General features: G+C 55.7%; 3 protein-coding genes and 1 non-coding gene across 6 annotated transcripts in view; 2 read left to right on the forward strand and 2 right to left on the reverse strand.

Moving 5' to 3' along the window:
- Positions 1 to 4,285: 4,285 nt before the first annotated feature.
- DNAJC30 (DnaJ heat shock protein family (Hsp40) member C30) lies at positions 4,286 to 5,267 on the reverse strand. The gene has a single exon (XM_074557135.1). It carries the CDS (start codon positions 5,265 to 5,267, stop codon positions 4,632 to 4,634), a length of 636 nt encoding a protein of 211 aa, XP_074413236.1. The 3' UTR covers positions 4,286 to 4,631.
- A 4-nt stretch (positions 5,268 to 5,271) lies between these two features.
- BUD23 (BUD23 rRNA methyltransferase and ribosome maturation factor) lies at positions 5,272 to 12,366 on the forward strand. 3 transcript variants are annotated; one of them, XM_074557132.1, is made up of 12 exons: positions 5,272 to 5,461; positions 5,670 to 5,707; positions 5,947 to 6,042; positions 6,232 to 6,314; positions 6,393 to 6,489; positions 7,504 to 7,600; positions 8,352 to 8,402; positions 9,205 to 9,290; positions 9,517 to 9,562; positions 10,072 to 10,130; positions 11,113 to 11,202; positions 11,322 to 12,366. In XM_074557132.1, the coding sequence occupies exons 1-12, from the start codon at positions 5,414 to 5,416 to the stop codon at positions 11,374 to 11,376; spliced, it is 846 nt and encodes a 281-aa protein (XP_074413233.1). In that variant the 5' UTR covers positions 5,272 to 5,413; the 3' UTR covers positions 11,377 to 12,366. The 3 variants fall into 3 exon arrangements, with proteins under 3 accessions (XP_074413233.1, XP_074413234.1, XP_074413235.1); XM_074557133.1 differs by having other exon boundaries at positions 5,320 to 5,461; positions 5,670 to 5,753; XM_074557134.1 differs by lacking the exon at positions 5,670 to 5,707 and having other exon boundaries at positions 5,353 to 5,461.
- On the forward strand, positions 10,577 to 10,710 carry LOC113459860 (small Cajal body-specific RNA 20). The gene has a single exon (XR_003381428.2).
- The window catches only part of STX1A (syntaxin 1A), a 71,064-nt gene continuing 55,362 nt past the window's right edge, over positions 12,052 to 27,753 (reverse strand). Inside the window, exons 5-10 of the mRNA XM_005491754.4 lie at positions 24,555 to 24,628; positions 23,731 to 23,839; positions 18,712 to 18,785; positions 18,261 to 18,398; positions 16,522 to 16,632; positions 12,052 to 15,060 (exon numbers count right to left, since the gene is read on the reverse strand). Of these exons, the coding sequence (XP_005491811.2) occupies positions 14,983 to 15,060; positions 16,522 to 16,632; positions 18,261 to 18,398; positions 18,712 to 18,785; positions 23,731 to 23,839; positions 24,555 to 24,628 (584 nt within the window). The 3' untranslated portion in view covers positions 12,052 to 14,982. The remainder of the gene's footprint in view (positions 15,061 to 16,521; positions 16,633 to 18,260; positions 18,399 to 18,711; positions 18,786 to 23,730; positions 23,840 to 24,554; positions 24,629 to 27,753) is intronic.

The following is a 27,753-nucleotide window of genomic DNA, read 5'->3' on the forward strand; positions in this document are numbered from 1 at the left end:
GCCAGAGCCGGGCAGGGAGCTGGGGGTGCCCCCATCCCTGGCTCCAGGCCGGACAAGGAGCATTCCCAGCCCAGGAGAGCCACAACAGCTGGGAGAAGAGGGGTGGCCCCCACTCCTCCCTGAGCCCCAGGAAAAGGGGTGCCAAAGGGGTACAAACCTGGGCTAGCACCAGCCAAGAAGGAGGTGCCAATGTGCCCCAGCTGGGGCCCCTGGAGCAGGCACGGGGCTGTTAATTGTCCATTAACAATTAACTCTATTAACCAAGGAGTGGCCTCAGGGGATGCTGCAGAAGGGAGGGGGAGCTGTCCCCATCCTCCTCGGGTGCTGCCAACCGTGGCAACCCTTCCCTGGGAGGGCAGGGCCACCAGCAGCAACCCCGGGCTGCAGAGCTGTGCCCACACAGGTGGGGCTGGGGCTGTGCCCTCACAGCCCCTTTTGGGGGGAGGAGGCTGATGGCCACCCGTCAGTGCTGCTCCCCAGCCTGCAGTCCCTGCTCCTGCCCCTCACAATCTGCAGCCAGGTTTGACCCCTTCCTTCCCAAAGCAGCCCAGCTCCAGGAGGCCCTGAGGAGGCACTGAGACCCCACACTCCCAGGCTGCAGCACCCACCAGCTGAGGGGGGCAGCTCAGCAGCCCAAACCTGCAGTTGTGGGGATGTCAGCCCATGAAAAGGGGCTGGGGCAGGGCTGGGGAGTGGGGTCTGCACTGAGCTTGGAGGGCCTCAGCTTGTTCAAGTTTCCCTGGTGCCTAAGATTTCCTTAGCTTATCACACATCCAATTCCCATCTGTTAACTACTCAGATTTTGGTGCTTCCCTTTGCTGTCAGTGATTTAAGGGTGGGAATGAGCAACACAAAACAAGCCCTGGGGTGAAGGTGCAGAGCAGCGCAGGCCATGGGATGATGGCTGAGGCCCCACCAGCAACCCACCCTGGGACAGCTGTCATCCTTTTGGGGACACACAGCTGGCAAAACCCAGTGCAAGGGACAAGAGAGCAAAGGACAAGCATCCAGCATGGACACACATCGGTGCAGGCCAGTGAAATGGGGAGCCACAGGGTGAGGAAATGAGAGGTAGGATGTGGTAGAATATCTGTAAAAATGGCCCCAGTGGGCTGGAGACTGAGAAGGAAGAAATCCCTGCTGTGAACATCACACTCCTACCAGCAAAGGCCTCGGGATGCTCATGGTGAAGTCCCCAGCTCAAACTGCCACCTCACCTGGGCCAGGAGAGGCTGGGCACAGCTCAGCTGCTGCTGCTGACTGCTCCTGAGCTGTGCTGCAGGGACTGGACACATCCCCAAGGCAGGAAAAGGACCTGGAGGAGCTCACAGCAGGGACTGGACACATCCCCAAGGCAGGAAAAGGACTTGGAGGAGTTCACAGCTGCTCCCTGCCATGACCCTGCTGATGGCTGCCTTGCCCCAGCTGCAGGAAGGGGGCTCCTGTTCTCACAGGAACAACCCCCTGTGTGTGTCACTGTCCCCAGGGATCCATCCTGGCTGCTGAGATGTAAAGGCCACAGGGAATTACTGAGCTTTATCCTCTGGTTTACCTTCCTTTATCCTTCCTTCCATCTTTATCCTGTCCTTTATCTTCCAGCCCTGTACAGCTCACAGCCCTGGCACCCTCAGGCTGTGCTCAGCTCTCCTGGCACCTCTCCATCAAGGAAACAACTGGGGAATAGCAAGAATGCCATGACATTGTTGACACAAGGAGAAAAATGGGCAGAACAGTGGTATGCTGGGAGCTGGGAGGCAGGCTGGGCATTTGGAGCAGCTCCAGCCACTTGGTGCCCAAGCTCCTGAAGTCCTTCCCGGAGCAGAGGAGCAGCCAGGCCTGACAGGGCAAAGGTGACACTGCAGAGCACCCTCCTGTCCAGGCAGCAGAGCAGAGCTCAGGGGATGTCACCAGAGCTCAGGGGGTGTCACCAGGGCACAGCCACCCCTGGGTGTCACCCAGGCAGCACAGAACAGACCTCCAGAGGGGCCCCCCTGCCCTGCTGACTGCAGGCTGCACGCCCAGCAAGGCACACAGAGCTCCCCTCCCTGGCCTCTTCTTCACTGGCTGAAGTCAGGATGTGAAACTCCTGCCTGCCCCTTGTCACAGACATCTTTTCATTAAAAATCCTTTCCTTAGGATTTTTCCCCCTGAGAAGCTGAGAGGCCTCAGGAACAAAACGTAAACATTGATTATCTGCTGCTGTGGAATGCAACAGGTGCATCTGGGATTGCTCCATGTTGGATGTTTGTAATTAATGGCCAATCACAGTCAGGTGGCTTGGACAGAGAATCTGGGACAGCTGCCTTTGTTATCATTCTTTCCTTTTTTTTTCTTAGCTTATCTAGCCTTTTGATGCAACCTTTTCTTCTATTCTTTTAGTATAGTTTTAATGTAATATATATCATAAAATAATAAATCAACCCTTCGAAACATGGAGTCAGATCCTCTTCTCTTCCCTCAACATGAGACCCCTGTGAACATGGTCACAGTCCCTCACCCCTGCTTTCCAGAAAGTGCAAGGAGTATTCACCATCCAGGCCCACCACAAGAAAGATGTGTCATTTTGTCACCAATTTATGGCTGGATGTCTTTAATATTCAAGATACATCACAGAGACCTCAGGAGGAAGAGAGGAGCCAACAGCAGGAACTCCAAAGCCCCTGTTTGGGTGGGAGCCAGAGGAGGGCCATGGACACTGCTGGCATTTCCAGCCTGCAGAGTAATGCTTCCTGCCAAAGTCTGCCCAAAGTGCTGCCTCTGATCTTCTGAGTGATTTGTTTACAGAATGAAGATGAGCATGAAAATGCATCAGCAGGTGCCAGAGCCCCAACTCCAGAGTTCCCTTTAGCAGGGCACAGCAGGCTCCTGTCTCCCACAGTGACATCCCAGTGCTGTGATCCCAGTGAAGGGACAGACTGACACCCAGGGAGGACCCTGCAAAGCTCACTCTGCCCCTGGGCTGAGCTTAGCCCCAGCTCTAGTGAGCAGCTGGAGGTGGCACAAGCTGCTGAGAGCAGGCAGAGAGCAACCAGAGCAAACCTGCACAGGCAGGAGAGGGGCCAAGGAGCAGTCTGGCCCTGCAAACGGGGAAGGTGCCCAGAGGTGCCTCATGCCAGCAGCAAAGCCCTCACCCCATGGAGGGTTAAACCCTGTGGGAGCCCAAGCTGGGCTTGCTCACAGCTTGGCAGCCACTGCTCTCATCAGCCTGAACCTGTGTCTCAGATCTCATCCCTCTCCCATCCCAGCCCAAGGGCTCAGATGTGCCTTTCCCATCCCCTCAGGGGCCACCGTGCCCTTTGCCATCCCTCACCCACCTCCCCCATCCCAGCAGCCCTCCCTGCAGAGAGTGGCAGGAGGCCTGAGCTCTCAGCCTGTTCCACCCCAGCCCCTTCTGTTCCTCTCCTCACTGTCACTGAGTGCAGGGGGGCTGCTGCCCATCCCCAGGGTGTTCCTCATCCCCTGGTTCCTCCAGCTGCAGCCTCCTGGGGTTTGTTTTCTGCTGTGCCATGTCTATTGTGCTGTTTCCAGCTTTTGGGCTGGTTTCAGACTCTTCTTGTCTGGCTGTGTAGAATTCTTTCCCTCTTTCCCCACTGCACCTTGCCCGTGTGTCCCTGCTGTGCCCTGCCCCAGGCTCTGAGCAGGGTCACAGAAATGCACACTGCTGACACTGGGCATTCATTCACTTGTGACATTCCTGTGCTGGGACAAAACACAGCCCAGGCTCTGGACAGGGCTCAGGCTCCTGCTCACCCTCTGACAGCAAACCCAGTGCCCCACACAATCCTTGGCACATTCAGGCCATGGCCAGGGATCTTCTCTCCCTCCAGGCAGCAGCAGCATAGCACAGGTGAACCTTCACCCAAGGAAGGAGAAAAGGTTCTGAGAAACACAATCTTCAGTTCTTGAAACACTTCAGTGTTTAAATAGGCAAATACTCTTGTGCAAATGATGCTCAGACACGTGTAAGACACAGAGAACAGCACTGGGTGCTCACAGGTGCACCACAGCCAAAATCCTCACAGGGAGGGGTGCTGTGAAGCTCTGGCAGGCCCCAGACAGGACAAAGGACTGCAGACACCAAAGTGCTGTCACACAGCTCCAGGCAGTGTCACACACTGACCAGGGCACGGGCTCAGGTTTCATTTTTCAGGTCTGATCTCAGCCTCCTGTACCTGCCATTCTCACAGGGTGGTGCAGCTGGGACACCACCCAGAGAGAGCTCCAGAGATGTGGCACCAGCAGCTGTGACAGCAGCAAGAACCAGAGGCACAGCCGAACACACACAGCACCTCTGACAGCCTTTAATCTCAGCAGGCACACAGCTGTGCCAAGGAGGGGACACATCCCAGTCCAGAGTCCAGGGCTGTGCTCACCTGCCAGGCACTGCACAGGAGGTGTTGGCTGAGGGGGCACATCACGAGCTCCTCAAGGTCACTCTGAGTGGCCTGGCCCAGGCTGTGTCCCCAGAGGCATCCAGAGGGCACAGACTGTGCCAGCCTGGGCACTGTGTGCCTGAAGGTCAGGCTGGCAGGGTGCAATGTCACAGCGCGAGCAGCAGACGCAGGGCGGTGCAGGGCACACCCCCAGCAACACCGTGCAGCTGGGGGGACGCCCCGGGGGCCGCCCCGCCGTCACTTGAGGCCGTAGATGAGTGCAACCCCCAGGAAGAAGAAGAGCCCGATGGAGAAATCCGAGAGGGCCCGGAGCCGTCCCTGTGCCGCGTACTCCTCCCGCTGGAGCCGCAGCTGCTCCCGCCGCGCCCGCAGGATCTGCTCCCGCTGCAGCTGCTCCCCGTAGTGCGCTCGGTAGAAGGCGTCGAAGTCGAAGGGGGTCGGGCCGGGGCCGGGCCCGGGGCGGGCGGCGGGGGCGCGGGGCGGTGGCGGAGCGGCGGCGGCCGGAGCGCGGCCCGAGGGCCGGGGCGCGTCCCGCAGCTCGGCGGCGCTCAGCAGCCCCCGGTCGTACTTGCGGCGGAGCGCGGCGCTGCCCAGCACCCGGTAGGCTTCGCTGACGGCGGCGAAGCGAGCGGCCGCGGCGGCGCTGCCCGCGTTGCGGTCGGGGTGGAAGCGGAAGGACTGTTGGTAGTACGCCGTCTTGATCTGCGCCGCCGTGGCCGTGGACGGCACTCCCAGCACCTCGTAGAGATCACGGTGCGGCCGCGGGGCTCCGGCACCGGCCGTGTGCGCGGCCCGGGAGGGCGACGGAGCGCGGCCGGGCCGCGGGGCCGCGGAGAGGAGCGGCCGCAGCCGCCCGAGCGCCGCCGGGCCCATGGCGGCCTCAGCGCCCGCCCGCCGCCATCGGCAGCGCCGCCGCGCGGGACTGCGGCGTCACCGGCGAGGGAGTGACGTGTGCAGGCACAGCGCCCGCCGGGCGGGTACAGAGCGGGCGCCGGGCAGTGACGTCACGCAGCAGCAGCATGGCGGGCAGCGGCCGCCGGCCCGAGCACCGCGGGCCGCCCGAGCTGGTGAGCGCTGAGTGAGGGACCGGGAATGTCTGAGGGGGGAACCGGGAACCGAGCAGGTCTGAGGGGGAACCGGACTCGTCTGGGGGGGAAGTGGGCATGTCTGGGGAGGGGGACCGGGAACGTCTGTGGGAACGGGGCACGTCTGACGGGGAACCCGGCAGGTCTTGGGGGTCCAGGCCTCACGGCACCCGCCGCTCTCTCGTTGCAGTTCTACGATGAGGCCGAGGCACGGAAATACACCCAGAAGTACGGCGGGATCAGCGCCGCGGTTGTGGTGGGGCGGGCACCGGGGGTCAGTCCTGGGCCCTGCCGGGAGCCCCTGGGGGCCCTGCCGTGAGGGCGGGGGGGCCGGGAGTGGGGGGCAGGGTCGGGCCCTGAGGGAGGCGAGGGGTGCTCGGGCCCTGCCGGGGGCGGTGCGGGTCCGGTCCCGCAGTGCCGGGGGTGCCGCCCGCCCGTCGCTAACGCTGTGCCGTCCCGTGCCGCAGCTCCCGCGTGGTGGAGATCCAGTCGCAGATGTCGGAGCGGGCCATGGAGCTGCTGGGGCTGCCCGAGGACCGTGCCTGCCTCCTGCTGGATGTGGGGTGAGCGGGGCTCTGCCCGGTTCCACGGCATAGCTGGGGCTGGAGGGTGCACGGGCAAGGGGCGGTGGTGTCCCAGTGCCTTTTGTGGGCTGGGGAAGAGGGGCAGGCTGCTGTAACGTTCGTGTGTGTGGCCAGCAGAGCCTCAGAGCAGCCCCATGAGCTCAGCACTTTCCCCTTTCCTCCCTCTAGCTGCGGCTCGGGGCTGAGTGGGGATTACATCTCTGAGGAGGGGCACTACTGGATTGGCATGGACATCAGCCCTGCCATGCTGGGTGAGCACAACCTCCCTGAGACCTGCAGAGGCCCCAGGGCTGGCAGCTGATGCCTGAGCTGTGCTGTGTTCTGTGCAGATGTGGCCGTGGAGAGGGAGGTGGAAGGAGACCTTCTCCTTGCAGATGTGGGCCATGGCATTCCCTTCAGGCCTGGCATGTTTGATGGCTGCATCAGGTGAGTCTGTGCCTGTGGCTGAGCTCCCCTGGCACCCCCAGAACTGCTCAGTCCCCAAGGTGAACCCCTGGTGAATCACAGCTGAGAGGGACTGGCCCTGTCAGCCTTGGCTCCATCACTCCAGGACAAACCTCCAAAACTCTGGGTGGTAGAAGCAGCTTGTGACAGCTCTTCTCCAGGGGATGCCTGTCCTTTTGTGCTGCTGAGCTAGGAGTTTTCTTGAAGGGAAGAAAGTAAAGCTGGGGATATTGTCAGGGTGGGTGAGAGCTGCTCCAAGGAGGAGAAGAAAGTATAAAGGGGCAGAGCTTAGAGAAGCCAATCCCTGGATCAAGGGGACAGAGGGACTCACCTGCTCAGAAAACAGCAGGAAAGAAGCAAGGGCTGTCCTTTGCTGAGCCAAAAGTTCTGGTTTAAATTGTTCTTTGGGAAAACCTGCTTGGCCAGGTTGGCCAGGCAAGGGGCACAGCTGAGCTCTGCAGTGCTGCTCAGGAGCTGTAATGCTTGGAGCAGGAGTAAAAGGTTCAAGCTGAAAGGGGGAACATTTAGGTGAGATACAGAGAGGAAATTCTTCCCTGTGAGGGTGGTGAGGTCTCCAGGTTGCCCAGAGCAGCTTTGCTGTCCCATCCCTGGAAGTGCCCAAGGCCAGGCAGGACAGAGCTTGGAGCAGCCTGGGATAGCGGGAGGTGTTTGTGCCCCTGGCAAGGGCTGGAACAAGCTGAGCTTTAAGGTCTCTTCCAACCCAAACCATTCTGTCATTCTAGGATTTGAGCACTTGGACTAAAGGGGATGCTTGGTGATGCTTTTGTCCTTTAACTTATGCACCTTGTTAAGTTTTGTGAGTCTCCAGAGGGGTTTGTGTAACTGCAAAACAGAACGCAGAGCAACACAGAGGAAATGAAATGATTTCCCTGAGGCCCAGCACATGCCTAGTGCAGGAATTCAGCTCAAAGAGAGGTGACAGGCTCTGTGAATGAACTAATAACTCTCTCCTGAGGGTCTCCTTTTCCCTCTCAGTATTTCTGCAGTGCAGTGGCTCTGTAATGCTGACAAGAAGTCCCACAGCCCCCCCAAACGCCTCTACAGGTTCTTCTCCACTCTCTACACTGCCCTGGTAAGTGCCACCCTGGGACAGGGTTCACAGGGGTCTCATGTTGAGGGAAGAGATGGAGATCTGGCTCCATGTTTCAGAAGGCTTGATTTATTATTTTATTATATATATTACATTAAAACTATACTAAAAGAATAGAAGAAAAGGTTTCATCTCAGAAGGCTGGCTAAGCTAAGAATAGAAAGGAATGATAACAAAGGTTTGTGGCTCAGACAGAGAGTCTGAGCTAGCTGGGCTGTGACTGGCCATTAATTACAAACACCCAACACAGGCCAATCACAGATGCACCTGTTGCATTCCACAGCAGCAGATAATCAATGGTTACATTTTGTTCATGAGGCCTCTCAGCTTCTCAGGAGGAAAAAAATCCTAAGGAAAGGATTTTTCATAAAAAGATGTCTGCAACACCACCCTCCCCAGCCAAGGCTCTGCTGCTTTTATGGCTTTGCTTTTCAGAAGATACTTCAAGCAGGTTGTTTTAAGTAAATGCTGCTCTGAGGGCAGCCACTGCCTTCCTGCCTGATGCTGCTTCTCATCAAAGTTGCACTTGATGATCTTTTTCTTTTCCAAACCTAGCAGTTCATGATTCTGGGATAGCCCCTGTGCCTCACTGGCTCTGTGGGCTGAGCAGCTCTCCTGGGAGCCTTGTCCTGGAGGTTTTGGGGAGGAGGGAGCTCATGTTTGGGGCTGGGACGGTGACGCGGAGGGGTCACCTGCACTGGGGCAGGTGTGTGACCTGCTCTGTCTCCTGCAGGCCCGAGGATCCCGAGCTGTGCTGCAGCTGTACCCCGAGAACTCAGAGCAGGTATCAGTCATTTACTGTTTGGGGCTCTGAATAATGTTCTTCCACATCAAGGCACTGTTTCTGTCCCCCCTGCCACTTCTAGAGCTCTTCAGGAGCCCATAAAAATAACCTGTAAGGAGGATACCTTGTACAGGTTCTGTTGTTTCATAGATTTACAGGAATTTATAGGATTTATAGATTTATGTGCTCTTTGTTGACGGAGTGATAAAACTATTTTTTGTCCCTTTAAAATGGAAATAAGCTTAGAAGTTTTTCTTCTTAATTAAGTGGAAAAAAATTCCATAAGACTTAAAAGACTTCACCTCAAACTTAAAAATAGCTAATTAGACAAAAGCCAAAAAGTCCTGCTTAAGCAATTTACTAGAAAAAGAAGAGAACAAAGAAACTAATTGCTTTTGTGAGGTGTTTTACCAGGGGCAGGAGGGCCTCTTGCACCTAGCTCAGTATTTCTCTGTAAAAAGTTTTGTTATTTTGCATTTTATTAAAAGGCACTACCACAAAACACTACCACAAAAGCCATCCTGCTGATTTTATGCCTTCTAAGGTAGCTGAGCTATCTTAGGTGTGAAATAAATCTCCAAAAGCTTATGAGACATGGCTCAAAGAAATGCATATTGCATAGATTGTCTTGGGCTGAGCCTTAAACTGGCAAGGAATTGGTGTGTGGGTGGGGTGCAGAGCTTGGCAGGAGGAGGAGCAGCCCCTCTTGGGAATGCCCAGCCTGGGGTGGTGCTCCCAGAGCTCTCTTGGCCTTTCCTGGGGGATGATTGCTCATTAACTTTGTACCTGCTCCTTTTTCCAGCTGGAGCTCATCACTGCCCAGGCCATGAGAGCTGGATTCACAGGGGGAATGGTGGTGGATTACCCCAACAGTGCCAAAGCCAAGAAGTGAGTCCTGGTTCTCTGTGTTTGGGGTGAAGCCTGGGTTTGGCAATGTTTGTTTTTTTTTTTTTCCTTTTGCTTTTTCCCTTTCCCTGAGCTGTTCTCTCTCCCATTATTCAGTTCTGGACAGAGCTTAAAGCTTAGCTCTGACTCTGTTATAAACCATCTCAGTCTTGCCTGGGGACTGAGATTTACATGCTGAATCCCACATTCATGCTCCTTGTTCTTTCAGGTTCTTCCTCTGTCTCTTTGTTGGGACATCTGGCACATTACCAAAGGTGAGGCTTTGAGCTGCTGCCCTGGGTGATGTGGAGGAGCTGTGGGCAGTGTGGGAGCCAAACAGCTCAGTGAGTGCAGGTGTGACTTCATTTATACATTTTCTGGCAGTCACCAAGCCCTGCTCTCACATCATCACAGTCTGGTTTGGGTTGGAAGGGACCTCCCAGCTCATCTTGTTCCACCCCCTGCCATGGCAGGGACAACTTCCACTGTCCCAGGTTGCTCCAAGCCGTGTCCAACCTGGCTTTGGGCATTTCCAGGGATGGTGCAGCCACAGCTGCTCTGGGCAGCCTTGCCAGGGCCTGCCCACCCTCACAGGGGAGAATTTCTTCCCATATCCAATCTAACCCTTCCCTCTTTAAAGCTGCTCTGCCTTTTTTTGTCATAATTTCTGGAAGACCAGTTTGTGCCTCTGGTCCTTGCCCTTGCAGATCCCTGAATTCCCTTTAGTTTAGAAGGGCTGTGCCTGGCCCAGAGGAGAACACAACTTCCCAATTTTGCTTTCCAGGGCCTTGGTACCGAGTGTGCCAGTGAAGAGCCACAGCAGGCAAAGTTCACCAATGAGAGGTACCCTGGGGGTGAGCTGCAGGTTCTCCCTGCACAGTGGGGGCCTTGGAGGGCTGAGCTTCACTGGGAACCACACTGCTGCTGGGGGAGAAGCAAGGGGAGGGGAAGGACAGGGCTGAGCTTTGCTGGGAACCACACTCCCACAGTGGGAGGGGAAGGACAGGGAGAACTCACAGCAGCCCAGGAGAGAACTGCTTTATCTTCCCAAGGGACATGGGAAATAACTTGTTTTGTTCCCCATGGCTCTTCCTTGGAGCTCTGGTTCTTACCTAGAGCTGTATCTGAGCAGTCAGCCAGCTGTGCTTTCTGTCCAGCTCTCCAGCTGATGCCAGGGTGTGGCAGAGGGAATTTTTACAGGGCTCATGATGGAAGCAGGCTGCTGTGCCTGAGTCCTGGCATTCCCTTTTTTCTCTTAGTAGTGGCCTGGGGGTTTCTGCTGCTGGCCCTGTCTCTTCCCACAGCAGTGGTGCAGGGACAAGCCCCTCTTGCAGCCCTTGGGAGAGACAGAACAAAAACCAGAGGAAAGTTGTCATGGCTGCCAGGAGCTTGTGGCTGTCATGTTTTCCTGCCTCTTACATTGCTGTTCTCTGCTCACTCAGCCTAAGGGCTGTGTGGTCTTGGAGGGCAGCAGCAGAGCTGGGAATGTTGTAGGAAGCCTGACTTTGTCTGTCTTGCTTGGAGTAGAGCAGACAAGGGGGAGGTGTTTGTGCATGAGCCTGTAATGCCCTGAGACCCCAGAGAGCAGCATGGTGCTGGTGTGACATGGGGGAGCTCATGGGTCAGGATCCCTCAGCTCTGAGCCAGGGCTGGAATCAACCCCAACCTCCTCCTCCAGTGTTTGGAGTTTGGCCCCGTGCTGGCTCAGCCTCTTGGATAGGATGGTGGGAGAGAAACTCACTACTTCTGGGTGACAATCCTGTGGGGCAGAGAAATGTGTCCCCACACTCAGTTCCTCTGCAGCTGCTGTCCCCTCTCCCCACAGGACACGGTTCAGGAATGTCAAGGGCAAGTCTGTGAAGAAAAGCAGGGACTGGATCCTGGAGAAGAAGGAGCGCAGACGGCGCCAGGGCAAGTGAGTCCAGCTGAATGCTGCCTCAGAGGCTGGCACTGCCCAGCCTCCTGGCACAGCCCTGCTCCCCTCCCCTGCCAGTGCCCTGAGCTGGGGCTGAGCTGTTCCTGCTGTTCCCACAGGGAGGTGCGGGCAGACACCAAATACACCGGGCGGAAACGGCGGCCTCGCTTCTGAGCTGCTCTGGACACTGCTGCCATGCAAGGTGGCACGGGGGTACCTCCAGAGAGCCTCCTGTGGATGGCACAGATGGCACCCCACACCTGGGGACTTGCTGGGACTGCTCACTGTGGCTCTTAAAGGTACAGACTGGCTCAGGTGCTGCCGAACAGCAAAGCTTCCAGCCCTGTTTTGCTGCTGAAGGTGCTGACAGTGCTCTGGCAGTGCTCTACAGTGCCATCATCACCTTCCTGAGTGCAGGGAGCCAGCTGAGCTCCAGGTAAACCAGGATGTGATACCCAGTTCCTCACTAAAGAGTCAAAGAGTTGCAAGTGTTTGCTGGTGTCCTGTGTCCTGCCCTTGGTGCTGGGAATATTGAGGTGGGAATAGGGTACCTCATTCCCTGTCAGCTTCCTCTGCCTGCAGAGGAGCCACACTGTCAAGGTGTGGATCCATGAGGACAAAGGTACTTCATTCCTTGCCAGCTTCCCCTCTGCCTGCAGAGGAGCCACACTCCCAAAGTGTAGTTCCGTGAGGACAAAGTTGCTCCTGACTCAAGTGTTACTCCACTACCCTGTTGGTGCTTGGCACCAAGCCCACTCTGTTTGCTTTAATGCTTCCAAGGTGCTGGGGCTGACTGGACCCCCCCATCACCTCTTCCCCTGAAACAAGGAGAAGTGCCACCCAAAGCTGTACAGTTACAAATGTTTATTCTACATAAAAATTCCACAAAATGGGAAGCTGTTTTGCACCCAAAGCCTCGGGAGAAGAAAGGAATGCTAGCAGGAAGGGAAAGAGGGAAGGAGAAGAGAGGCAACATACAGTGTCATCCAGCCCAGTGAGACAGAGCAAGCCAGGGTCAAGATCCACATAGAAAACAAGGACACTTAGCTCACAGTACAGCAACAGTAGAACTCCACGGGGGGCTCGGAAAGCCTTCAAGTACATTAATTACAAAAAAAAAAAAGAAAAAACCCAAAAAAACCCCAATCCCCAGTTCGAGTGCAAGCTGTGCGTGCCCCACACTGCTCATGGAATACTGCATCAACACGCTCCCGGCGTGGGGAGGGCAGGTGGCACCTGGAACAGAGGTGGTGGAACCCAAAGGACGAGCGGGTGCAGGGTGGGGGCTGGAAAGAAAAGGTGAAACGACTTCCCAAAGCACAACCACACTTTTGGTGATTTGGTCTGTACATGCAACGACAGGTAGGTGAAAAGGAACTCAATGGGGCTTCCCGTAGTGCAGGGGTAATTATTGCACCAAAACACCCTCCCCTCACAGCGAGGACAGTGTGAGCCTGCCTGTGGGGCAGCAGTGGCTCCTCGTCTCCCTGCCCTTGGAGCCCAGCACTGCTGCTGCCCACAGGATCCCAGCAAAGTGCCAGCAGCCCTGACTGGCCCCTTCTGGCTCCTGCTGCTGTGGGGGCTGCTGGCAGTGGTGGTGCCAACAAGGAGCAAGGGCCAAGAACCCCCCCGAGGCAGTTCCTGGCCTTGTGCCTTGACAGGGGTGCCACAGGCCTGATGTCAGGTGAGCTTGTGCCACTAAAGCCGCTGCCTGGAAGAAAAAGAAGTCACCTTGTGCTAGCAGTTGGCATGGCTGCAGGGCAGCAGCCTGGGAGGAGGGTTTCCCTGCCTGCCCAGTGTTATTGCTTCCTGGAGGGGCCCTGGGGCTCTGGCTGGCCTGGCAGAGCAAGCACGGAGGGCAGTGGCAGGGAGCTGCTGAGGGACAGGAGCATGGCTACTCCCTTTTCCCCTGGAGCAGAGCCCCTGCCCCTGCCTGCCTCCTAGCCCTGCCTGCACAGTCCTGGTGCCCCAAACCCTTCAGTGCCCGCAGGCTGCAGTGCTGGAGCTCACCTCAGTGCTGTGGGACTGTGAGAGAAGGGGGCTCTGGGCTGGGCTGTTCCCATGGCTGCACCCCGAGGGGCTGGGACTGGGCAGTGTGGGGAACCAGGCTGCACCCCCTTGCCAAGGGAGCTGCAAGCAGCAGGGGCTCTGTGGGGTAACAATGGCAGAGAAGCCGTGTCAGGGCTGGCCCTGGGGCAGGCAGCACTCTGGCTGCAGCCTCTGCCTCTCCCCGGCACCCAGGGGCACACACAGAGCCAGCGCCTGAGCCACAGCACCCTGCCAGCTTTGGAGCAGCCCTGGCCTGGTGGGAGCTGGGAGGTGACACTGCCCCAGGCTGGAATACTGGCTGCTATCAAGTGTCCCTATTCTGCTGCCAGCACCTGGCAGCCAGCCCCTGTCTCAGAGTGGCAGCGAGTCCTACCCGGGGACTCCTTGGGTGCTTTGGCATGTGCACAGGCCAGCCAGAGCCCCGGGGTCTGCAGAGGAAGGTGAGGGCAGAGCCCTGGCCCTAGCCTGAGGCAAACAGGCAGTGGCAGTACTGGACGCCCCTGAGCTGCCAGTGAGACCCCCAGAGCAGCTGCAGCTGTGCCATGGGCACGGCAGAGGGCACAGGGCACCCAGGCTGTGCCACAGCTCCCACTGAGAGCAGGAGCCTCACTGGGTGGCTGGGCAGGAGGGCACGGTGCCAGGAGGTGGCAAACAGGCAGTGGGGCACTGGCCTGTTCAGAGCCAGACTGGGTACAGGAGCAGGGAGGCTGCCACTCCTGGCTTGCAGGGGGCTGGAGGCAGCAAGGGCTGCTCCTGGCACCACAACAGGAGAGAGCCCAAGTGCTTCTAACCCCCAGCATGGGTGTGAAGAAGCAAGGCTGGAGCAGCCCTGCTTGCAGGTGAGTGCTGCCAGGGCTGTGGGTATCAGCAACAGCCCCAAATCCCAGCAGGCAGAGTCCAGCCTGTGGGCAAGAGCAGCCAGGGCACCGTGTGCCAGGGCTGAGAGCACTGCAGGATGAGCAGCCAGGGAAATTCACTGGCCTTGGACTCTCTGTGCCACCCTGCCCTGTCAGGCCAGCATCCAGGAGCAGCACTGGCCCCCCTGTGCCCTATTCCTGTCCCCAGGCAGCTGTGATGGCCCCAGGCAGCAGCTCCTCATTCCACACTGCTCCATCAGGCTCCTCCAGCCTTTGGCACCCTGCTGGGGCGAGGGCTCATGTGGGGAGGGAGGAATGGCAGGGATGGAGCCCCAGAGCCAGACACAGTCACTGGCCAGGCAGGGCTGGGCAGAGCACACCCCTGGGGAAGGGCCCCGGAGAGAAGCAGCCCGAGGGAAGGTGTTTGCAAGCACAGATGCGGCCGACAGACATGAGAGCTGGAGGTGATGGGCAAGCTGGGGAGGCTGACTGGGCACCACACTCCCGAGGACCCCTGACCCCATCATCCCTCCCTCCCTCCCTCCCGTCACGCACACTGCCCAGCACAGGATGAGCAGCAATCCCCCACCCACCCCTCGGTGCCAGCCTCCCCCCAGCCTGCAGCAGTGATGAGAGCTCGGGTTCCCCCAGCAGGGTCCCCCTCGCAGCCATCACCAGGGCCGGCCCCCGCCCGCCCCGGGGCCGGAGCTCCCTCCACACAGACGCACCGCACCGCACACACAGCGTCACAAACAACCATGCATGAAACTGAAATGCTGCTGGGAGGCTCCGGGGCTGCGCGGGGGCTCCGGGCGGCTGCAGCCCCGCGGCACGCGCGGCTCCGTCCATCGCACACTGACAGTCCCGGGGCAGCCTAGCCGAAAATGCCGCCGAAGGTGGAGGCGATGACGATGCCCAGGATCACACAGCAGATTATGATCATGATCTTCTTCTGCTCAGGTGGCCCAGCAGCAGGGAGAGAGGGGAGAGGAGATGGTGAGCGTTGGGGCAGGGTGACCCAGGAGCTCAGAATTCCAGTCTGTCCAGCTCCCCTTTGCCCGTGGTGAACCCAGGAGTTCAGAATGGCAGTCCTATTCCCCTTTGCCCATGGTGGACCCAGGTGTTCAGAATGGCAGTTTGTCCTGCTCCCCCTTTGCCCGTGGTGGGCTCTGAGCAGCACCCTGGGAGCCAGAAGAGCACTGGCAGTCCTGGGCAGAGAGGGAGACCCCTGTTCCTGCTTCTGCCCTGAGCTGGCCTCCAGGTCCCTAAGCTGATACAGGAGCAGGACAGACAGCTGGCACTGTGCTCAGACTCTGACCCAAACCATGACCTTTCCCTATTTTTATTTTGCACAGGCTGTGGCTCTCCCAGTATGTTGCTATCTTATTGCAAAAGCTCCATATTTTCTAGGTGATTTCTCATGGGCAGCTTTTCACAGCACTGACTCTTTCTTCTTCACAGCACAGCCAACAAACTCTAACTCTCTTCCCAGCACAGCTCAGTCTTTTTCAGCACTCATCTTCACTGGACACAGCTGTGGCCTGTTAAGGGCAGCCTTGCTCCTAATTGGTAATTAGTACAGTTGCAACTCCTCAGAGATGAGATTACTTTCTGCACTATTTTCTTACATTTTATCTTCCCACAACAGCATGCCTGGTCCAGGGGTCCATCCTGTCCCTTTTCCTCCCCCCAAGCAGCACCCCTGCCCTATGGCTCATTGTCAGCTTTCACACAGTCTGTGCTGGGAGATCTGCAAACCCTCAGGACCTGCTGGCTGCTCCAGTGGTGTGAGGCAATGAGGTCCCTGGGCACCCACAGAGCTGTGCCAGGCTGCCAGGGGCAGGCAAGGAGCCAGCCAGGGCTGTGGCTGGGATGGAGGGGTCAGCAGTGCAGGCAGGGGCAGATGAGCCCCAACCTGAGCCGTGACCTGTAGCATCCCATGAACTGTCCCCCCTTGGTCAATCCCCAAACCCTCAGCCTGGAAACATTAACTACTTACCACAGAGTGATCCCTCCCAAAGGGAAAAACAGTCTCCCCATGGACTTGGTGTCACAACTTCCTTGGGTTTCTCCTTGCCCTGTCACTGGCTTGGTACCCCTGGTGGCCATTCCCTACCCCTGGAGACCAGGCCCCTCTGCCCAGCCCTTGGCTCTGCCCCCCACCCCTTCCCTTTTATAAGCTGCCTGCTCCACGTGGCTCTCCCTCCTTCCCCAGGTTTGTGCTTCAGTGACAGTGTTACTCTGCTGAAATAAACCCTTGCAAAACAGCCTTTCTTGCCTCTGTCTTGAATGGAGGTTTGACTGCATTGCCTGAATGTCAACTCAGCCCTGCCTTTGGACAGGAGAGGCTTGCTGGGGACAGGGGACAGGCAGCAGCACCGACCACTCTAACACTGCATTTTCAGTGACTCACCCGTCTGGCTTTGCTCTGGTACTTCACGGCCTTTTTGGTGTCGGACACTGCCCTCTCCACGTAGTCCACCGAGTGCTCCACGTTGTACTCGATGCGGTCAATCATCTCTCCCTGCAGGGGGACACAGCCCGCCCGGCCGCGCAGAGCTCAGCTCCCTCCTGCTCTGCCGCTGCCTGCCTCCGGGGGGACGCTGCCCTGCCCAGCAGCCCTGCACAGAGAGAACCATCAGCTGCCTGCGGGCACCGCGTGTTTCCTGCCCTGGACTGCATGCCCCGTCCCAGAGCAGCGCTGTGCACAGCCCAGCAGGGAGATGAGCAAGGGTGAGGAACAAGGAGCTCCCAGCCCAGTCCCTCTGCCCAGTATCCCTCTCTATCCAACATGATCTACACCAGCACCACACCACATGCTGCTGGAACAGGAGGCAGGGCAGGAGCAAAGACAGTGCCAGCAGCACCATGGGGGATGCCCAGGAAACCACAGACGAGCAGGGACCAGGGACCGCCGCTCCCATCGCACATGCACCACACCAAGGGCAGGAGGGTCTGCAGCAAGGCCGGCCAGGACTGAAGAGCCCTACAGGGACCCCTGCCCCGCTCTGTCCCTGCTGCAGGGCTAGGCTGGGGCTCGGCCATGCGTTGGGGTGAGCTCCTCCAGCCTTGTTCACCTCCTTTGGCCCCATCCTGACCAGGCAGGCAAACGGCCAGGTCTGAAAGCTGGACAGGGCTGGCAGGAGTGGGAGGTTTGAAGCCCTGTGTCCTCCTGGATGACAGGGAGGGAACTGAGGCCACAGAGCCATGGGCTCATAGCCAGCAACTCTGCAATGCCCAATTCTCAACCTAATGCTGGACAGCACAGGAAGGACAAACCTTGGGGCTCAGGGGTGCTGAGCACTGAGCCCCACCAACTGCTCCCTGACTTGTGTAAAACTGCAGCTGCTTCTTCCTACCTATGCCAGGGCAGAGCAGAGCTGCCAGCCCTGCTGCCTGCCCAGTGCCCTTCTATTCCCAGTGCCAGCAGCTCTGAGCTTCTCACCCACAGGACAAGGGTGCTGGCACCGTGTCACCCACAGGACAAAGGTGCTGGCACTCTCTCACCCACAGGAAAAGAGTGCTGGCACGGTCCAGCCCTCAGAGCATGGAATCATGGATCCCCACATGTCCCCCCCACTGCAGACAGGACAGGCCACCACCACCATGGTGCCCTGGTGACCATTGGTGTCCTGGTGTCCATCCCAGTGCCATGCAAGCAGCAGCCATGCAGGAGCAGCCATGCAGAGCAGAGCATGCAGCACCAGGGGGCCTTTACCTGCCACCGACGTCTCCTCGGGCCATGGCAGCATGGCAGGCAAGAAGGGGGGTGAGCAATGACACAGGAGCCCGTGCCTGGCTCAAGGGACTGGTGCCAGGGGCTGGCAGCACAGCCCAGGGGCCACCTGAGCTCACCCAGCTGGGCCTGGTGCTCCAGGGAAGGTGAAGGAACCTCCCCCTGCAGGGCAGCCACCCCCTGCTCTCCTCCTGAGCCCCTCACTGAGCCTCCCACCCCACACACACACACAACACCCAGCCCTGGGGAGCCCAGCTCAGCCCCATGGGAGCCATGCAGCTCCTGGATGTGGTTTTTTCCTCTCAGCACCCACCCAGGCAGGGCAGCACTGTTCTCCAGCCTCCCCACCCAGCACAGGGAGCCCCCATCACCCTCCAACCCCTGCAGGTGAGCCCTGGGCTGCAGCTTTTCCCCACCTGGCTCTCCACCAGCATGGCCATGTCCATGAACATGTCGTGCAGCTCTCGGATGCTGTTCTCCAGCTTGATGATCTCGCTGTGCCGTGTCTCAATCTCGTTCAGAGCCTGCTTGGTGATGTTTGAATCCATGATGATCTGCAGACAAAACAAGGCCACTGAGCACCATGCTGACACCCAGCTCCAGTGGGTCTGAGCACCAAGACTCAGACTGGGACTGGGGGCACCAAGAGAGGGATGAGCAGGAGCTGCAGGGCCCCTCCAACCACCCCCAGCCAGGCAGTTTGCAGCAGGGTGCTGGATTCAGGCTGCTCCAGCAGATCCTCAGGCCAGACCTGAGCCCCCAGGCTCCCTTCCTGCATGGGCTGTGTTCATTACTGGTACTGAGGCCACCGTGGCAGCACATGCAGCAGCCACCCCTGCTGCTGGGGCTGGCTCAGCTGCAGCTTACCCCAGAGGAGAAGATGGCTGGGTTGCCACTCTCCAGCATGTCCTCCAGCTCCTCACTGGTGGTGGTCCTGCCAGCTGCAACACACAACACAGGTCAGCCAAGGGCCCCCTGAACCCACCACAGGTCCCACAGGTTCCAAGGAAATTCCCCCACGAGTGGAACAGAGCAGAGCTTCCAGCCCCAGGAGCACACAGGGAGTCTGGGGGATGCTCTCTCACAGCCTTGTCACAGACATCTTTTATGGAAAATCATTTCCTTAGGATTTTTCCTCCTGAGAAGCTGAGAGGCCTCAGGAACAAAATGTCAACAATGGTTATCTGCTGCTGTGGAATGCAACAGGTGCATCTGTGATTGGCCAAGGTTGGTTGTTCCTAATTAATGGCCAATCACAGTCAGCTGGCTCAGACACAGAGCTGAGCCATAAACCTTTGTTATCATTTCTTTCTATTCTATTCTTAGCTGGCCTTCTGATGAAACCTTTTCTTCTATTCTTTTAGTATAGTTTTAATGTAATATATATCACAAAATAATAAATCAAGCCTTCTGAAACATGGAGTCAGATCCTCAACAAGACAAAGAGCCCAGAGCATGGAGGAGCAAAGTGAGCCCGAAGGTGGCAGGGAGAGAACAGAGAGAGGCAGTGCCCAGGTCACTGCAAACTCTGGGATAGGTGAATGTGAAACCACTGAGGAGACTTCAAGGCACATCCTTGGCCCTGGAATGGCCAGCTGGACAGACTGACCATCCCCAGTGACCATCTCCCAGGCATGGGGCAGGAGCAGCCCTGCCAGGGTGTGGGGGAAGCTCCCAGGGAAGCCTCTGGTGCCACAGCTCAGTCCCACAGCCCAGCTGACACTGGATGGCAGTCTGTCCAACCCTGCATGCAGATGTCTATAAATAGGGAATTAGCTCAGGGCTGAAGGAGTCCAACGGTCCATGGCCAAATGAGGGCTCAGCTGGGCTCTCCAGCATCCCTGCACAGGCACCTGCAGAGCCACAGCTGGGGCTCACACTGAGCACCTTCCCCAGCCTGGAGCTGGCTTTTCAACACTACAGACACAAATCCATACAATTCATGGAGAGATGGGTGTGTGAGGTGACAGGGACAATCTGGCCCACCTGGCTGTCACCCAGCTCAGTTCTGGCCCTGCCCAGGCTGGTATCAGGATGAGGATCCAGCCACAGAACCCTGCACACTGCACGCCCTCAGAGCTGCTCTGGGTGGGCAGGGTGATGCTGATGGTTACACAGCACAGACACAGCAGTGCCCACACAAGGAGAAGGGAACAGATCCTGAGGGGGCTGTGGGGAGCCCCAGGGGGTGGCTGCAGCCCAGGGCAGGGACTCCACATCACCAACTCTGCCACTGTGCTACTTGCAGAGCCAGGTGTGGTGAGGATGGAGAAACTTGCTGGTGCTGGGGAGCCTGCCCAGAGCACCTGAGCAGTTCCTGCTCTCACACTGAAAACCCAAGTGATTTACTGGCTTTGCTGTCAGAGCTCCCAGCACTGAGGATGTTGTGGAGATCTGTGCAGGCACATCCCAGCTGAGCTGTCCCCCAGAGCCTGTGCAGGAGCAGCTCTCTCCAGGCCAAGCAGATCCCCTGCCCAGGCAGCACTCCTGGTAAAACATCCATAAGCTGTTCCTTGATGTCGTCCTGGTTTTTTAAGATTTTCTAAGCCTTCAGATGTTGACATTGTTGTAGCAAACTTTCTCACACACTTTCTGTAAATAACTCATTATTTTGCATTCCTTTATGGAGGAGGAGAAAGTTCATACACTGTTGGTCTGTCCAGTGTCATTGGAGAGGTGGCACTGTCACCCTTCAATCCACTGTCACTCTTGGAAAACTAAAAATGTTGGAGTCAGAAAATAAACTTCCCTTTTTCCTTCCCCTTGAGAGCAGCAGTGTGTGCTTTTGTTCTTTCATGTCCTATAGTGACACCTTTGGATGAGTCTTTTTGCCAGGAAATCTTTTCCACTGTCCTGATGAGGGAATCCAGCTCTGGCACAGGGCTGTGCACAGGGCTGTGTCCCTCCCCAGCCCAGCTCTGCACCTCTTCTGCAGCAATGAGAAATGCACTTATCTATACCCACACTCCTCCACAGCTCCATCCTGAAGGGAACAGGAGTCCCTTGGTGTCAGGAACAGGGACACCTCTCCCAGAGCACACACTGCTCCATGGGGCTCCTGAGCTGCCCTGTCCCTGCACCCAGCAGGCTCTGGCAGGCACTGACAGCCTGGCAGGATGGACCGGGCAGACACAAGAACAACTGTCACAGACATCTTTTATGGAAAATCCTTTCCTTAGGATTTTTCCTCCTGAGAAGCTGAGAGGCCTCAGGAACAAAATGTAAACATTGATTTGCTGCTGTGGAATGCAACAGGTGCATCTGTGATTGGTCTCATGTGCTTGTTTCTAATTAATGGCCAATCACAGTCAGCTGGCTCGGACAGAGAGCCTGAGCCACAAACCTTTGTTATCATTCTTTTCTATTCTATCCTTAGCTAGCCTTCTGATGAAATCCTTTCTTCTATTCTTTTAGTATAGTTTTAATGTAATATATATCATAAAATAATAAATCAAGCCTTCTGAAACATGGAGTCAGATCCTCATTTCTTCCCTCAACCTGAGACCCCTGTGAACACCATAACAAACAACAATATATCTCCAGGATTGAAGCAGAGCAGCAGAGCCCTCCCAAAATTCAGCAGGAAAACAAGACGGAGGCTTCTTTCAGGTCTGCATCCAGTCAAGGACAAGGCTGAGTCCTTCCAAGCCTCCTCTCTCAAAGGGAGGCACAGGGATACCTTCAATTGCTGTTCACATGACAAGGCACTCCTGAGCTGTCACTGCAGGGTGATGGTGGCTGAGGGATGAGTCAGGCAGCTGGAGCAGTGACACATCCAGCTTTACAGCAAACTGGCAAGCTCTTGTTGAGCCCAATGTCAGCCAGCCTTCCCATGCAGCCCTGGGAGTACCAGGCATCACAAAGACTCATCTGAACAAAGATTAAGGCTTGCACAGCTGTGTGTCCTTCCAGCCCTCCACAGAAATTCCCACAGCACCCAGATTCCCAGAATAATTCCCACAGGTGACCACCAAGGACATCAGGCTGACTCACAGATCTCCTGTCATTGTTCACAGTGAGTTGCTGGAGGAGATAAAAAACATCCATGTGGTTCTTAGGAAAAAAAAATTACTAAATTCAGAGCCTTCCATTCTGAGCACAAACCCCACAACATGCCTGACACTGAGATTATTTGCAAAAATCTCCTTTAATCTCTGCATGGCCTGCCTTCCCCCTTGAGTATTCCCCTGATTACATGGTGGTTCTTTGCTGGGAGATCACTCCTTGGCTCTAAACCATCCAGGAACCACTGGCTGCCCAGAAGGACCATCAGGAGAGTGTTTCTAGAGAGGCAGGACTGGACTGCTCCCAAGGGATGGGCTCTGGATGGCTCAGAGATCCCAGTGTCACCTGGGTGAGGTGCCACAGCCCCACAGGTGTCACCTGAGGTCCCCCCTTGGCCACAACACAATGGCTGCTAAGAGCCATCAGTCCTGGGCCCAGAGAGGCAGCACTGAGGTTCCTGCTCCTCCCGTGCAAGGGAGGCCATCAGGAGCAGGGAGTGCTCCCATCCCAAGAATTCCCTTCCCTGTTTCCATGTTTAGCTAAGTTCATCCATGAAGAGCACCCCGAGGAAAGACAAGCACCCACAGGAATCAGGAATTCCTGTGAGCTTCTTTGAATAAAAATTAGCTGCCAACACAGAAGGAATCCCTCTCCTTGTGATCCTTGTGCTCTCTCTGCAGCATTTTGGGATGTAATTTGCTGGATACATGCTGCCACAGGAACTCAAGGTCCCACCCCACAGAAGCCGTTCTCCAGCCACTCCCAGCGCCTCCTGTGCATCCCAGGAGCTCTGCCCAGCTGTGGGAGTGTCACCCTGATTTTATGAGATTTTCTAAGCTTTCTGATGTTGACATTCTTGTAACAAACTTTCTCACACACTTTCTGTAAATAACTTATTGTTTTACATTCTTTTATGGAGGAAGAGAAATTTGATGGATTGTTGGTTTGTCCAGTGTCATTGGAGAGGTGGCACTGTCACCCTCCAATGCACTGTCACTTTTGGAAAACTATAAATGTTGGAGTCAGCAGAAAAACTTCCCTGTTCCTTCATCTTGAGAACAGTGGTGTGAGCTTGTGTTGTTTTGTGTCCTGTAGCGACAGTGGGAGTGTTCCAGATTGCAAGGCAAGACTTATTCTATCACCATCTGTATGGCAGATTACCTTTGTCAAGTGGGCAGTTTGCCTTATCTCTCTCTCTGAGTGACCACATTCACACCTCCCTCGGGAGGAGATATCTGCTGATAACAGCTATTGAATGTCCCTGCATGACTGATAAGAACTGCAGCATCCCATTGGGAGATGTGAGCCCAGAGGGAGGAGCCAAGCATTACTACCCAGATATAATCTGGAGATTCTGGAACACCAGCACAGCTTCTCCACGGGATTCCCCAGAGGAACAGCAGCTGGCTCTCCTTCCACTGGATCTTCAGAGGAAGAATCCATCCTTCTCTGCAGGATCCCTGCTCCAGCAGAACCACCCCTGACACTGCAGGAGGGCTGAGCCACAATTCCAATGGGACTGCTGCCAACACCCTGACCCACAGGGTGTCAGGTTGGGTTCTGACTCTGTCAGTGTTGTTCTAGTGTACTGCAATGTTTACTTTATCCTTTTATTTTTTTTCTTTTCCCTATTAAAGAACTGTTATTTCCTGCTCCCATATTTGCAGTATCCATTTTTGCCTCAGAGCCCTTAATTTAAAATTTATAACAATTCACAGGGGTGGGGAGGGTTTAAATTCTCCATTTCAGGGGAGGCTCCTGCCTTCCTTAGCAGACTCCTGTCTATCCAAACCGAGACAGCAGCAGCTCTGCTCCCTTGGGAGTGTAGAGGACATGGCCCACAGAGCCCAGCAGTGCCCCACGGCAGGGTGGGTTACTCACTGATCTCCAGCTGCCGCTGGATCCGGCCCTTGCAGCGCTCCCGGTAGTCGGTCTGCGTGGCGTTGTACTCCGACATCACCTCCACGAACTTGCGGGACAGCGTGGAGTGCTGGGGGGACACAAGGGGACAGCGGGCTCAGAGGGGCACTGACATGTTTAATAAAAAATCCTTTGGCTAGGATCTGTTCTCCTGAGAAGCTGAGAGGCCTCAGAAATTAAATGTAAACAATGGTTATCTGCTGCTGCGGAATGCAACAGGTGCATCTGGGATTGGTCTTATATGGTTGTTTGTAATCAATGGCCAATCACAGTCCAGCTGTCTCAGACTTGGTCAGTCACAAGATTTTATTATCATTACTTTCCTCCCCTTGCTAGCCTTCTGATGAAATCCTTTCCTCTATTATTTTATAATATATAATTTCAATAGAATCAATTATATGTTATTTTAATATAATATATATTCTACTCTTTTATAATATATTATTTCAATAGAACTCTTCTATTCTTTTATAATCTTGGTGTTTCTTATGGGCAGCTCCTCAGAGCACTGACTCTTTCACAAAGCAGCCAGCTGACTCCAGTTCCTTTCTCACCCACCCACCCCACTCTTTTATAACATCTTTTTCTCACTGGTCACAGCTGTGGCCTGTTCAAGTCAGGCCTGCTCCTATCTTTGATAATTGGCCCCGCTGCAACTCCTTAGGGGTAACATTACTTTATACACGATCTTTATTTTCTTACATTCTATCTCCCTACACAGGCCTCCTCTCCCAGCACTTCTGGGACCCCTGAGCTGCCCCTCAGCTCCCTGTTTAGAGGCTCACCTGGGTTTTCCTTATCCGCAGGTCAGCCGATGACCTGTTCAGCCCCTCCTCTTGTTCGATGCTCTGCTCAATGCCTGAAGGGCACAAGGACACATCAGTTTGTTGTTGTGGTGTGATTTCAGGGTTTACCTCAGAATCTTGGGTCCCTCCCCTGATAATTCCCTGCCAGGTGTGTCAGTCACCTCTCCTTTCCCTCCCAGCACTGTCTGTCAATCCTGGCATTCCAGACGGGCAATGAGTGATTGGCAGATCCAAAGGATGCCCTCTACCCCTGGGGGGCATTGGGACATCCAGGTGTCCTTTGTCCCTTTGTCCCTCCCCTCCTGTCCCTGCTTGGTGGCTCCCTGCCCCTTCCCTGCCCCTCTCCCTGGGGTTAAAGGAGCAGCAACCACGGGCTCAGGGAGTTCTGTTGGAGCTGGTGCTGCATTCAGAGGCCTGTGGGCCAGAATAAAGCTCTGCATCCAAACCTTCCATCAGAACCGACCCCTTTCCTTCAGCATCGCCTTAAAGCTTCTCCATAGAGGGAAACCTGAGGAGCAGCCCCTGTTATGGGGGAAGCTCCATCCCAGCACCACCAGAGCTCCTGCAGGCCTGGCCTTGTCCCCACGGGCCCAGTGCAGCACCCAGCCAGGCAAAAGTGTCTGTGGGGTGAAACACCACACACCCAGCCAGGCAAAAGTGTCTGTGGGTGAAACACCACAGTGCTGCTGTTTGGTTCAGACAAGCTCAGGCACGTCCTGTCTGGCTGTATTGGTAAATATTCCAATAGTTTGTGCTCTTTGGAGAACAATCACAGAATGATTCAGGCCGTAAAAGACCTCCAAGATCATCAAATCCAACCTTCCACTGATTACCTCAAGCCCATGAAGCCACTGTGCCAAATGCCACATGTGCTCATTTTTGGAACACTTCCAGGGATGGTGACTCCACAGCCACTCCAGAGAGTGGCTGCTCCAGTGCTTAACCAAAGCAAAGGGATGGCTTGGCAAAGGGACTGTGAAACACTGGATCAAGGAGCAGCTGGGACTGGGCAATTCCCAAATCCTGACTCCAGCATTCAGCCTGGCAGCAAAGCTCTGTTTCATGACTGCAGAGCACCTGGTGTGATTTGGGGCTGAAAGGGCAGCACTGTCACCCCCAGGATGGTGAGCCAAGATTTCCACACAAAATCAATGTGGTGCTTAGGTCTGATTCCCAGTATTCAAACAAATTGGAAAGCTGCTCCCACCAGAGAGGCAGGAGGAGAAAATCCAGAGCTGAAGTGTCTCTGCAAAATACCAAACCTCAAAACTACTCCACGGAACCAAAACCCAGCAGCTCCTCCATGTGCTTGGGAGTGGCACAGGGAGCACCCCCCATGCTGGCAGGAGCGCAGGGCAGCCATGGAGCAGCACAGGGATGTGCCCCTTTAATTAGGAACATTAATTGACATGTCACCCTCAGTGCCCAAAGCCTGAGGGCCATGGCAGGGAGGAGCAGGGTCATGTCCCACGGGGCTGTGGGCTGCAGTGTTGCAGACACATTATATGAAAAATCCTTTCCTTAGGATTTTTCATCCTGAGAAGCTGGGAGGCCTCAGGAACAAAACGCAAACAATGATTATCTGCTGCTGTGGAATGCAACAGGTGGATCTGTGATTGGTCTCATGTAGTTGTTTCTAATTAATGGCCAATCACGAGAGTCTGAGCTACAAACCTTTGTTATCATTCTTTTTCTATTCTGAGTTAGCCTTCTGATGAAATCCTTTCTTCTATTCTTTTAGTATAGTTTTAATGTAATATATATCATAAAATAATAAATCAAGCCTTCTGAAACATGGAGTCAGATCCTCATCTCTTCCCTCATCCCAAGACCCCTGTGAACACGGTCACACTGCAGGGCTGGCACAGAGCAGGACCAGCAATCCTGCCCCACCCCTGGCAGTGCCCAAGGCCAGGTCAGACAGGGCTTGCAGCAGCCTGGAGTAGTGGGAGGTGTCCCTGCCCATGGCAGGGGCTGAAATGAGATTACCTTTAAGGCCTTTTCCAACTCAAACCATGCCATCATTCCAGGATTTCATGAAACCTGCTCCTCAAGGCCAGCTCAGGACATACTAACTCAAAGATTTAATTTCAGGGGATTATAAAACTTGGAAGAAAGCTGCCATCAGCAGGCTGGCCAGTGTGCCAGTGTGCAGGGACACACATCTCCACCTGAACCAGCCATGTGAGCTGGTGGCACTCTTGGAGTCTGGCTGAAGACCCCATTCCCTACACTGGTGTCCCACAGCTCTCAGACCCAGCATTTTCCATCCTGGATCAGTCCCTCAAGCCCAGCACAGGGCAGGCTCCTCCTGCAGCAGGGCTCACCCCCAGCTCAGCTCAGTGCATTCCAGCAGTCCCTCCTGCACACCCACACAGAGCACTCCCCATTCCCATGGAATGCTATTGGCAAACACTGGGCATTTCTGATAACTAATAAAATCCCATTTTCCCAGGAAGCTGGCAATCAGAATTATGCCCTGCATGAGTAATGTCTGGCCTGAAGAAGTCAGTTTGTTGTCAGCAGCTGTTGTTTTTGATCAGCCCTGACTGTTTTCTGTCATTGATCATGCTGGCCAGGAGGCAATGTGGGACACAGCACAAGCACCAGGCATCTGCTGCTCCAGGTAAACATGACAGCACAGAGGCTTTTCTGGGAGCAGGCAAAAGCAGCCTGTCCTGCAATCCTTCAGGCTCTCAAAGCCCCTTAAAAAACACTGAACAAAATACTTATGGAATAGGATTTTCTTTAAGGCCAAACCTTATCAGCAGGGATCCAGTGTGTCCAGGGCCATAGGAATGGATCCCTTGGACTGTGGATTAGATAAAATATTCCTGGCTCTCCTTCCTGGCTCTATGTGAGATCTTGTATTAGAAGGACAAAGGGAGCATGGGAACAAGGGGTACAGGTCTGCTGGCCCTTACACAGGACATGGCCACACCAGGGGTGACCTTACACAGGGCTCTGGGCATATCTGAGTCCTGCATGACTGCCAGACTCCCACAAAACCTGGGATTAGTGAGGACACTGCTGCCTTGGGGGAAGCACCAGCTCCTCTCCTACCCCTCAGAGCCAGCCAGGTCCTCTGCACCAGTGCAAACCAAACCCCAGACTGATGTCCAAGACCACCTCAGGCAAATCCAAGGTGCCAGGGTGACCTGCCCCCTGTCTTAAGATG

This window comes from Zonotrichia albicollis, chromosome 22 (genome assembly GCF_047830755.1).
Source record: "Zonotrichia albicollis isolate bZonAlb1 chromosome 22, bZonAlb1.hap1, whole genome shotgun sequence".
Classification (NCBI taxonomy): Eukaryota; Metazoa; Chordata; class Aves; order Passeriformes; family Passerellidae; genus Zonotrichia; species Zonotrichia albicollis.